Source organism: Oncorhynchus keta, chromosome 4 (genome assembly GCF_023373465.1).
Source record: "Oncorhynchus keta strain PuntledgeMale-10-30-2019 chromosome 4, Oket_V2, whole genome shotgun sequence".
NCBI lineage: Eukaryota > Metazoa > Chordata > Actinopteri > Salmoniformes > Salmonidae > Oncorhynchus > Oncorhynchus keta.
In genome coordinates, this window is record NC_068424.1 from 26,220,339 (window position 1) to 26,233,318 (window position 12,980).

General features: G+C 44.0%; 1 protein-coding gene across 7 annotated transcripts in view; it reads right to left on the reverse strand.

Annotated features, from left to right (window-relative positions):
- Positions 1 to 395: 395 nt before the first annotated feature.
- The window catches only part of LOC118372110 (late secretory pathway protein AVL9 homolog), a 33,954-nt gene continuing 21,369 nt past the window's right edge, over positions 396 to 12,980 (reverse strand). For 6 of the 7 annotated variants that reach the window (XM_035757919.2, XM_035757891.2, XM_035757928.2 and 3 more), the window contains exons 11-16: positions 9,853 to 9,987; positions 9,244 to 9,463; positions 8,937 to 9,054; positions 8,686 to 8,739; positions 2,441 to 2,529; positions 396 to 2,216 (exon numbers count right to left, since the gene is read on the reverse strand). In XM_035757919.2, coding sequence (XP_035613812.1) covers positions 2,086 to 2,216; positions 2,441 to 2,529; positions 8,686 to 8,739; positions 8,937 to 9,054; positions 9,244 to 9,463; positions 9,853 to 9,987 — 747 coding nt within the window. In that variant the 3' untranslated portion in view covers positions 396 to 2,085. Of the gene's footprint in view, positions 2,217 to 2,440; positions 2,530 to 7,716; positions 8,127 to 8,685; positions 8,740 to 8,936; positions 9,055 to 9,243; positions 9,464 to 9,852; positions 9,988 to 12,980 lie in introns of those variants that run through there. The other variant, XM_035757899.2, reaches the window with a different exon arrangement.

The following is a 12,980-nucleotide window of genomic DNA, read 5'->3' on the forward strand; positions in this document are numbered from 1 at the left end:
GGTTGCTTCACAAATGGCAACCTATTCCATACAGGGACTAGGGTGCCATTTGGGACAGCTGCTGAAGCCAAACAAACATCCCTCTACTGCTCTGCCTCCTCCCCCTCCCATAGCTTTTGAGCTGATAATCTGAAAGTCATCCGTGAGGTCCCTGGGTTCGCGTGTGCATGCGATGTTATTGAACTGAGGCACGTGGCTGCAGCCTGTTTTTGTCCGGTAGACCCTGCTACCACATGTCCTGGTACACCCCCTCTACAGTCTTTTGTTTGGCTGACCTACATACAGTATGACCAGACCATGAATATCTCGCTCTCTTTAACAGAAGCTTACAGAAATACTTTTTTAATCTCTTTCGTTTTGTGCTTATGGAAAGCACTTTTTTTAGGTACAGAAGCTATGAGAAAGTAGATTTGCATGTCTTATATTTAATGCAGCATAAATTAACTTCACAATTTAGAATATTTTCAAAACACTCAGGTGAAAAAAAAAATTGCATTGTGATTTTCAGAGATCAACAAATGAAGCATACAGACTTTAGTTAAAGTCAAGACAGGAAATCAAGGAGATGATGGTTCAGACAGCCGGCAAAGATGTTATTACAGTTTAAAAACTGGACCTGGGCCCATGTCTAAACGTCTGAGTCAAGAGTGCTGATTTAGGATCAGTTTGGCCTTTTAGATCGTAATTGATAAGGTTATGGGATCCTAGATCAGCACTCTTACTCCAACTTTTAGTGGATACAGTCCCAGATCTCAAAGATAAATATATATATACACACTTTTCTAAATATGGATCTGTGCCTAAATGTTAAACTAATCCAACAACTTCAATACAAACAGTTGGGGGGAGTACTGTAATCATCTCAAAGTAACAAGTATAGGCTAAAGTAGTGACCTATATAGGGAATAGGGTGCCATTTCAGATGCACGATAGAGAGCCATATCAGGTAGAGATTGGTTCCAGTCGTGTCGAGACAGGGAAATCACTTATGTACAAGTCCAACAAACTATATACAAGTAATAAATTAGTTTTATCCCATACTCCAACCATCTTTAGAAAAGTTATTACGTGTATAGTGCGGACATGAGGAAAAAGATAACTGCTTTTTTTCTTAACCTTAAGGAATGACAAACATATGTTCCAAATGGCACCCTCTTCTCTTTATAGTGCACTACTATAGACTAGGGTCCGGTCAAAAGTAGTGCACTATGGTAAGGGTTCCATTTGGGACACGCACATAGGTTGCCTGTCCTGTCCAGTAAACAGAGAATAACTTGCTCTGGCCCAGCATCTTACTAATTTACTGTAACACAGCTTCCAGCCAGCAATGCACTGGTTTCACACTGTCAGTATAGTATATACAGTATACACCTTGTTGGAATACAGTTTGGATAAAACACAAAAAGGTCTTCCACCACACAGAGAAAAACACAAATCTGAAGCTCTGAGCATATTTCTGTCGGTCTGTTTAGCACAAGTGGCTATTCCTCTCGTCTGTCCTCCATGCTGGAGCAGTTGTAACCTGGGGATGGAGGGGAGAGGGTACTGCAGACCAGGGTTACGTCCTAAATGGCATCTATTCCTAGTGCACTACTTATCACCAGTACCTTATGGGCCCTGGTCAAAAGTTGTGAACTACATAGGGAATCATTTACAAACAAAGACTTAGATCCCTCTGCTGTATTGTGGTATCCCATCAGAGGCCTGAAACAAATCCTTCATAAAATAAAACCTTTCCCCAAAACACGCAAAAATCAACCTATCCTGCCTACCTGACCCCGGTTCCTTCTGTAACTAGCTGGTTCTGAAAGGAAAAGGGAGAGGAGTGTGTCACGTCGCATCCTGTCTCCTCGCCGCCTCAACTGTATTGGAGGTCACTGTCCAAGATCCCTCCCCTCTGACCCTCTCCAATAGGCTTTGAGAAGGAGCTCAGGTGAAAGGATGCGGGGAATCAAGGAAAGATGAATTGAGAGACAGGGAAGGACCGTTGGAGGGGGTTAGGGTATCCTCAGCTCCTAGGCTTAACTCATGTTGGCTAAAGCCCGTGACAGAGGCTAGGTTAGGAGGCAGGCAGCAGGTAGGTGGTCAAGGCTCGGTAGGTGACTGAAGCTCAGGGGAGGCTGCGGGAGTGGCTAAAATAGCAGGCTGGGCCAACGTAGAGAACCAGGACGACATGGCTGACTTAGCACTGATTAACACTCCACCCACCGACTGACCTGGAGGATGGAGACAGGAAGGATTGTGGATAAGATGTACTGAACAATACATTTCTTAGAAATTAATTGATGAAAACAAAGCCATCCGGGAGTGAATGTTAGTTAGCAGTACTCTTGTGTTGACTATTTTTGAAGGCCAGTTTCCTGGACTACAAATCCTTCACAGGTGGCTTAATTTGAGTCTGGGGAAAAGGTTGGTTAGAGAGACTGACTATCGGTCTCACCTACTGCCTTCCCGGTCTGCACGACACTTCGACTGGTGGTGATCACAGCTGCTCCAATTTTCTTCCCCCGTTCGCTGTTCTGCACCGAGCTGAAATTCAGCGAGAGAAAAGAAAAAAGGGATATTCAGTCACGACCAACCATGTTGCACCCAGAAATAAACCCTGGGTAGCGGTGACACATTTCTCAACTAAAATATTTCTACAACCTGTTGTAGTATAGTACTGCATAACTCTGCGGAAGTAGAGAGAGAGTTACTGTCACCGGTGGTCGAATCTAAGTATCCAAACCAAGCCAACCTGAGAGTGTCCGCTTGTTGTCCCGGGTACATTTCACAACATACACACAAATAAATCCAGACTGGCTGTCTCTTTTTAAAATCATCCAGATGTCAACACACACATTACAGTCCCAAGAAGGTCAGTAGTCCTGGTCAAATGATTGGATAGATATAAGCATTCTCTTCTTACTAACCTCGGTGACAAGAGGATAGATAGCATTACTGTAATACCTAGCTTCACCTTGCCTTCTGATTGGCTAGGTAGAAGGTTTTCGCTATATTGCTTAGACCTATCCAATCCTCTCAGATCTAGGGACGAGGGGTCTATTTGGAATTCAGCTGTGGTGTCCCGTGACTCCGGCATCAACATCAGTGCCCTTTGTGAGCCCCTCTCTACCTGGCACCTCTTATGGTTGGCACTAGCACCAAGGGACTCCTACACTACATACTGTACAGGATACTGTCAGTCACAGTAAACTACGTACAGGATAGAGTACACTACGTACAGGACACTACTAGTTACAGTTCACTATGTACAGGATACAGTCACAGTACACTACGTACAGTCACAGTACACTGCGTACAGTCACAGTACACTACGTACAGGATAGAGTACACTACGTACAGGACACTACTAGTTACAGTACACTATGTACAGTTACAGTCACAGTACACTACGTACAGTCACAGTACACTGCGTACAGTCACAGTAAACTACGTACAGGATAGAGTACACTACGTACAGGACACTACTAGTTACAGTACACTATGTACAGTTACAGTTCACTATGTACAGGATACAGTCACAGTACACTACGTACAGTCACAGTACACTGCGTACAGTCACAGTACACTACGTACAGTTACAGTACATTATGTACAGGATACAGTCACAGTACACTACGTACAGCCACAGTACACTGCGTACAGTCACAGTACACTACGTACAGTTACAGTACATTACGTACAGGATACAGTCACAGTACACTACGTACAAGATACAGTCACAGTACACTACGTACAAGATACAGTCACAGTACACTACGTACAAGATACAGTCACAGTACACTACGTACAGTTACAGTACATTACGTACAGGATACAGTCACAGTACACTACGTACAAGATACAGTCACAGTACACTACGTACAAGATACAGTCACAGTACACTACGTACAAGATACAGTCACAGTACACTACGTACAAGATACAGTCACAGTACACTACGTACAGTCACAGTACACTGCGTACAGTCACAGTACACTACGTACAGTCACAGTACACTACGTACAGTTACAGTACATTATGTACAGGATACAGTCACAGTACACTACGTACAAGATACAGTCACAGTACACTACGTACAAGATACAGTCACAGTACACTACGTACAGTCACAGTACACTACGTACAGTCACAGTACACTACGTACAGTCACAGTACACTACGTACAGTTACAGTACATTATGTACAGGATACAGTCACAGTACACTACGTACAAGATACAGTCACAGTACACTACGTACAGTCACAGTACACTACGTACAGTTACAGTACATTATGTACAGGATACAGTCACAGTACACTACATACAGCCACAGTACACTGCGTACAGTCACAGTACACTACACTACGTACAGTTACAGTACATTACGTACAGGATACAGTCACAGTACACTACGTACAAGATACAGTCACAGTACACTACGTACAAGATACAGTCACAGTACACTACGTACAGGATACAGTCACAGTACACTACGTACAGGATACAGTCACAGTACATTACGTACAAGATACAGTCACAGTACACTACGTACAGGATACAGTCACAGTACACTACGAATGGACAAGATACAGTCACAGTACACTCAAACGTTTTCAAACAGGATACAGTCACAGTACACTACGTACAAGATACAGTCACAGTACAGCTGTTGTGCTGACGTTGCTTCCAGAGGCAATTTGGCACTCGGTAGTGAGTGTTGCAACCGAGGACCACTTAACAATAACATCACTTACAGTTGACCGGTGCAGCTCTAGAAGGGCAGGCATTTGACTTACTGACTTGTTGGAAAGGTGGCATCCTATGTCGGTGCCACGTTGAAAGTCACTGAGCTCTTCAGTAAAGCCATTCTACTGCCAATGTTTGTCTATGGAGATTGCATGGCTGTGTGCACGATTTTATACACCTGTCAGTAACGGGTGTGGCTGAAATAGCCGAATCCACTAACTTGAAGGGGTGTCCACATAATTTTGTTTATATAGTGTATCTGTGTGTGTACGGTGTGGGTATGTGAGTGCATGTGCTTGTGTAGTCCACCATGTAGGGAACAGGATGGCATTTGGGAGACACCCTCCATCTCTGTCCCAGTCTCTGCAGCACCACAGACTGTGAACGTCAGTGACAAACCACAGCCTTGTTGCTGTTGCACACGGGACAGGACACCAGACCCCATTTACCCCTCTCATAGCCTCCAGTGGTGGTTGCTAGGAGCCTGGGCGACAGAGTGACACCAATCCAGTGTCCGAGCTCGGACACCGGCCCGACCACACAGACAGGCCCAACCTTCACTGCCTGACCCAAATAAACAGCCATGTAGGTCCAGCCCAGCCCGCTCACAATAAAACAGATCCCCCTTTATGTCCCAAATGGAACCCTATTCCCTACATAGCCCTATGGCCCCTGGTCAAAAGTACTACACTGTAGAGGGAATAGGTTGCCATTTGAAACGCAACCGTCTGTTGGCACGGCAACGGTCGGCAGCCAGCCATGGACTCCGCTCTGCTTGCTGCAGGGCCAGCACAAAGTCATGCAGTCACGTGGCTTTGTTTTCAAAAACACATCTCTGTCTCTCTATGAGTGGAGAGCTCGTTGTTGGCAACAAGAGATAACAGATGAATAGGAGAGCTGTGATGAACCTAACAGTATAATACAGACGCAATATTCACCACTCTCTCTCTCTCTCTCACCAGGACGTCAAGCAGATTTGTTTTCTCATTTTCAGAGAGAGAGTGTAAAATAGTGAGGGGTATGAGGAAAGAAGCCAGCTAGGACCTGGTTAGGACAAAGACTGGTCATTGTGTGAGGTGAAACTGAGTGACAGGACCAAGAGGAAAGAAAATAACTCAGTTTCTCCCGGTCTTTGTTGACCACCATTCTAGCCTACCCAAAGACCTGAATACAAAGCCCTTACACCCCTACCACCCCCCTAGACTCCATGTTTATTGATGCAGGGAGAGAGGAAAGAGGGAAAAAGAGAGAGAAAGAGAGTTCCACTGTCATTGAGTGATGAGGGAAACAAGGAAGCTGGCAGACTGGGGTCTGACTGGGGGGCCCTGATGACTGACGGCTCCACTGACCAATTAGGGCACACGAAAATTCAGTATGGGACGAGATGTTTCGAAACAGAATGAAATGGTACTACCTGGATTTGGTCCAATAAGAACGGTTAAAAATGTTTTGGTACGTTTTGCCTTACTGAACAGTACCCTCGGTTTTATTTTGTCCATCTGTCAGTGACGAGAGGGAAGCCTCATACAAATGTCATTAAACACCTGACTCTTTCACATAAGACAGTCACAGTGGGAGGGAAGTAGTCACACACACACACAGATCGTGAGACATGCTTAATACCACAGTGTTCCTGTGTAGAAAGGAACCCAGGCAGGCTGCTCTTATACAAAGTGAATGAAGCAGGAAATGAGTTTCATTTATTCCTTAAGAGCTTACATGGCCAACTGCCAAATTCCCTGTCCGACGAGTGAGTCCCATATTCCCTACATAGCGCACGCCTAGGGGCCTGGTTAAAAGTAGTGCACTTTATAGGGAATATGGAGCCATTTGGGACGCAGCCCCTGACTCTACATCCTGCCTGCTATATCTAGAGATTACCATGCAGGGGGTGTAACACCCATACTCCCCTACAGCACCTTGACTGCATGCCAAATGGCACACTATTCCCTACATAGTGCCCTACTTTTGACCAGACTCATATGGAAAATTCACCGTACAAAAGGCATGCTTTTCCATTCCTTTGGAAAGTTGGCCTATATATGCAACCGCTTCATTGTGTGAGTTACACTATCAAATCAAACTGTATTTGTCACATGCGTCGAATACAACAGGTGTCGACTGTGATATGCATATACATATACAGATAGATAAACCTGTTGCATTTTATTCCGTGGCAGGCATTTTAAGTGAGCTGATACTCATCGCCACGAAGCTTCTGTAACGTACATCAAATATAAATCTATGCAGTTCACTTAGGTCTGACCAGCTTCTGAAGTCATTTCCTGCTCTGAGAGTTCGCCACTCTCGCTCCACCGCTCAGCGGAGTTCAGGAGGGTTTTCAACAGCGCCCCAGTCCGTTTGTTTGTTTGCCATTACGTCAGAGTTCACTGGGGTCGTGCATGTCGCTGAATAGCGAAGGGGAAAGAGAGAGAACCCATATAGTACCATCAAGCAGATCTCCCCATGTTCTCACCATAAAGCTATCAATAGAGGATGAAGACACGTAGCCTGTGTCCCAAATGGCATCCTATTCCTTATGTGCACTATTAAGGGAGTAGGGTGCCATTTGGGAGGAGTATGGAATGTAACCTTAGAGGCAGGGTTGGAGATAAGGACCTAGGACAGTCAGCATATGGCGGGATCACATTTCCTCTGCACTTTCTGTAACGTAACCACCCCCCCCAAAGACAGCCAGCAAGGGTTTTTGAGAATGAACCTCTCATCATTAATGTAGAGAGTTAAATAAGAGACCTGGTGTCTTTCTTTATTACCATCACAAGCAGGGAACAGCAATTAGTAGCTTAGTACTCTATGAAATAGTGTGACTGCAGTGAAACATTGCAACTAGTGCCTTCAGAAAGTTTTCATACCCCTTGACTTACACATTTTGTTGTGTGACAGCCTGAATTCAAAATGGATGACATTAATTTTTTTCTTATCAATCGACACACAATACCCCATAACGACAAATTGAAAAGATGTTTTTAGAAAATGTTGATAAATGTATTTAAAATGAAATACAGAAATATCACATTTACATAAATATTCACACCGGAGTCAATAATTTGTGAAAGCATCTTTGGCAGCGATTACAGCTGTGAGTCTTTCTGGGTTTCTAAGAGCTTTGAACACCTGTATTGTGCCACATTTGCCCATTATTATTTTCAAAATTTTCAAAATAGATTCTCTATCACATAACTGACTTGAAAATAACAACAATGGGAGATTCTCATTTAGGCAAAAGTCTGTCCTCTCCTCGACTCCTTCCGTCCTCCTCTGTGACCCGGAAACAGATAAGTGGTTGAGGAGTGTCAATTCGTTAGTCGGTGAACCGAAGAGTATGCTTCCCTCCTCGATGACCTACTTCGGCCAAGGATACAAGAGCTTCCTCCTGGCGGCAAGAGCAGGAGTGTTTTGTTAATGAGCCACGGCCTCTTTGAATCAACGGTTGGTGCGCACGTTTAAAAACGATAGGATACTTTTCCTTTCATCTATAAAATGTATTGCACAACTAACTTTATTTGTTGTTGTTTTTTTATCACTTGACACATTTATTTTGGGATTCCACCCCTCTAAACATTTGCCCAATGGGGGAAGGACATACAAGCGCATATTTGTTCATGATTACCTTCGACCTTTCCCAAAAGGAGGCGAGGCAGGACGGAGGAGAGAGGACGCAGGAGTTGAGCAAAACCAATTGTAAGTATCCCTATATGCTGACCCACAGACTAAATTCTACCTGGCACAGAAACCTTTCTAAATTCACCACTGGGGGGCAGTCATCTATGTTTTTGTGGTACTGTCATTTAACTGATTTAGAGTAAATACACATTAGATATAGCTTATATTACATTTACATTTAAGTCATTTAGCAGACGCTCTTATCCAGATTACAGATGCTTTATGTATACGGGTAATCAATAGATTTCAATGAAGAATTAAGTACTCACTGTGAGAATCTTAATTTCAGATCAGCAGCACTGTACTGCCCTTGGAACGGATGGCTGAGAAAGAAGAAATAACACAAGTCATTTTACATCAGAAGTACATTTTTTGTAAATAATTCATTGAGAAAGTGTAGCAACATCATTTGGCATATCCAACCACCCTCCCATCCCGCCAACCCCCCTATATAGTGCACTACCTTTGATCCTTACGGGCCCTAGTCAAAAGTAGTGCAGGGAATAAGGTGCCATCTTACCCTGGGGTGATCTTGGCCATGGCTGGGTGTTTGTTGCTGAACCACACTCTGTAGTTGTGTGTGATCCTCCAGGCTGAGATGAAGGGCGTGCCCCAGTCCGCTAGCAACTTCTCATTGTCTGGACACAGACACACACACAGAGGAGCATTTAGCTGTTGAAATCATCTGAGACAAATGACTAGAAGTAGTATAGTCAAGTTCAGCGATGCGAGCAGGAAGTGATCCCACATGGAATTAGTAGTAGGACTAGAGGAAGGTGTTTTCATTCATGAGAAAAGAAACACATCCCTGGCAATAAGTGTCCTACCTTCTTGTAAGGTAGAGGACAGGAGAGAATGGACGTAAAGTCCAAACTGGGCCCTAATCCATTCGTCCCCCCCCTCCCAGCCTGTCCCATCCAGAAAGATGTCCTCGCGGTTCTCCGTGACGTGTTTGACCAGGTAGTCGGCGAAACGCAGGTCAGCCGTGGTCAGGCCCAGCAGCTTCCTCAACTCTGGGTCCCCGATCTGGATCTTAGCCTCCTCCACCTAGTAGGATGGACGGACGGACGGACACACACACACAGTCACACGCACAGACCCACACACACAGCAGACAAAGCACTCAGTAACTCAAGATATCTGGGAAAAAGAGGCCAAATCTGATAGGCAGCATACACGTGGAATTCATTATGAAAACAGCATAGAACTACAAAAAATAGAGAAGGACAAGATCACCATCTGTAATCTAGAATCAGAGAGAACCGTTTAAAAACAGACCAATGTTCTCCTAAGCTCTCCACTAATTCTCCTCTAAGAGTAGCAGACTGTCAGTACACACTTGAGATCACTGGACCTATGGGAGAGAGGAGAGGATAGGTTGAGAGATGGAGAGAGAAGAGAGTGAGAGAGTAAGGGAGATGGAGAGCAGGACTCACGTCAACGATAGCGTCACTCAGGTGCCTCTGCTGACGGAAGAGAATGTTGGTTGCCCCAGCGACAAAGCCACGCACCGTCACGTCTGACAGCAGGTGGTGCTGCTGCAAGGCCATGTAGGGCAGGCACAGGTAACCCTGGCAACCACAGGCATAGAGGTTAGTGTGTGGTTATCCTTCGTCTTGATCTGAGGCTGTATGTATCAAGCGTCTCAGAGTAGGAGTGCTGATCTAGGATCAGGTCCTCTCGGTCTATGTAATCTTATTCATTGTGATTGAGAAGGAAAACTATCTATGTCTCTGGTGAGTGGTACTTTTTTTGTTTTTAATCTTATGTTAAGTTGACGCTGGACAATAAAGTTTTCAAATTTGTACCTTGGTGAAGATGGTGATTAGGATCTCTTTTAGTTCTCATTTGGACTAATCTTACAAGAGTCCTTAAACATTCAAATACAATTTATAATACAATCACATTTAACACTGTTACAAACAGACATAATACACTAACAGATTGATCAGATAAATACTCCGTCTAAAAATATATTGATTCTTCATCTACCATAGTCCAGCACAACTTTCTTATGTATTATATTTAAATTGTTTTAAAGTATTGTTTAAATCTATCTATATGTTGAAAGGTTTCTGGTTTGCTCAGTTAAATTATTCAATTTCTTTATTGCTCTAAATTTAAATGTTATTTTGCCTATTTCTCTTTTCTGTCTGGATAACACACAGATGGTGGACAATCTATTCCTAGTATTTACAGAATGTTTGTCTTAGCAACTGAATACCGTTGTGAATAGAATTTGGCTGTTTTAAATATATATTATGAAATAAAATAAGCATGTTTGTTTCAATTATCTTGTTAATTGGATGACCAACCAAGAGCATTGGCAATGACTACAACAGAAGAACCACACCTCCAAAACAATCCTTGCTGCTTTGTTCTGTGCAATCTGCAGCCTCCTAATTTCACTTGCTGATGCATTTCCCCAGACTTGGGTTATTTGCTTAAGAATCTTTCCCGGTAAATATTTAGCTATCCTTCTGATCATGCATGCAGTTTTAATTTATATATTTTTACATACGTTAGTTATTTGAGATGACCATGATAAGCAGTTGTCTAGCTGCACCCCTAGTAGTTTGGTTTCTGCCACTACCCCATCTCATACTCTCATCCATCTCCCCATCTCATACTCTCATCCATCTCCACATCTCATACTCTCATCCATCTCCCCATCTCATACTCTCATCCATCTCCCCATCTCATACTCTCATCCATCTCCCCATCTCATACTCTCATCCATCTCCCCATCTCATACTCTCATCCATCTCCCCATCTCATACTCTCATCCATCTCCCCATCTCATACTCTCATCCATCTCCCCATCTCATACTCTCACCCATCTCCCCATCTCATACTCTCACCCATCTCCCCATCTCATATTCTCACCCATCTCCCCATCTCATATTCTCACCCATCTCCCCATCTCATATTTTCATCCATATCCCCATCTCATACTCTCATCCATCTCCCCATCTCATACTCTCATCCATCTCCCCATCTCATATTTTGACCCATCTCCCCATCTCATATTCTCACCCATCTCATATTCTCACCCATCTCCCCATCTCATATTTTCATCCATCTCCCCATCTCATATTCTCATCCATCTCCCCATCTCATATTTTCATCCATCTCCCCATCTCATATTTTCACCCATCTCCCCATCTCATATTTTCATCCATCTCCCCATCTCATATTTTCATCCATCTCCCCATCTCATATTTTCACCCATCTCCCCATCTCATATTTTCACCCATCTCCCCATCTCATATTTTCACCCATCTCCCCATCTCATATTTTCATCCATCTCCCCATCTCATATTTTGACCCATCTCCCCATCTCATACTCTCATCCATCTCCCCATCTCATATTCTCACCCATCTCCCCATCTCATATTTTCATCCATCTCCCCATCTCATATTTTCATCCATCTCCCCATCTCATATTTTCATCCATCTCCCCATCTCATATTTTCATCCATCTCCCCATCTCATACTCTCATCCATCTCCCCATCTCATATTTTCATCCATCTCCCCATCTCATATTTTCATCCATCTCCCCATCTCATACTCTCATCCATCTCCCCATCTCATACTCTCATCCATCTCCCCATCTCATACTCTCATCCATCTCCCCATCTCATACTCTCATCCATCTCCCCATCTCATACTCTCATCCATCTCCCCATCTCATACATCTCCCCATCTCATACTCTCATCCATCTCCCCATCTCATACTCTCATCCATCTCCCCATCTCATACTCTCATCCATCTCCCCATCTCATACTCTCATCCATCTCCCCATCTCATATTCTCACCCATCTCCCCATCTCATACTCTCATCCATCTCCCCATCTCATACTCTCATCCATCTCCCCATCTCATATTCTCACCCATCTCCCCATCTCATATTTTCATCCATATCCCCATCTCATACTCTCATCCATCTCCCCATCTCATACTCTCATCCATCTCCCCATCTCATACTCTCATCCATCTCCCCATCTCATACTCTCATCCATCTCCCCATCTCATACTCTCATCCATCTCCCCATCTCATACTCTCACCCATCTCCCCATCTCATACTCTCACCCATCTCCCCATCTCATATTCTCACCCATCTCCCCATCTCATATTCTCACCCATCTCCCCATCTCATATTTTCATCCATATCCCCATCTCATACTCTCATCCATCTCCCCATCTCATACTCTCATCCATCTCCCCATCTCATATTTTGACCCATCTCCCCATCTCATATTCTCACCCATCTCCCCATCTCATATTCTCACCCATCTCCCCATCTCATATTTTCATCCATCTCCCCATCTCATATTCTCACCCATCTCCCCATCTCATATTTTCATCCATATCCCCATCTCATACTCTCATCCTTCTCCCCATCTCATACTCTCATCCATCTCCCCATCTCATATTTTGACCCATCTCCCCATCTCATATTCTCACCCATCTCCCCATCTCATATTCTCACCCATCTCCCCATCTCATATTTTCATCCATCTCCCCATCTCATATTCTCATCCATCTCCCCATCTCATAT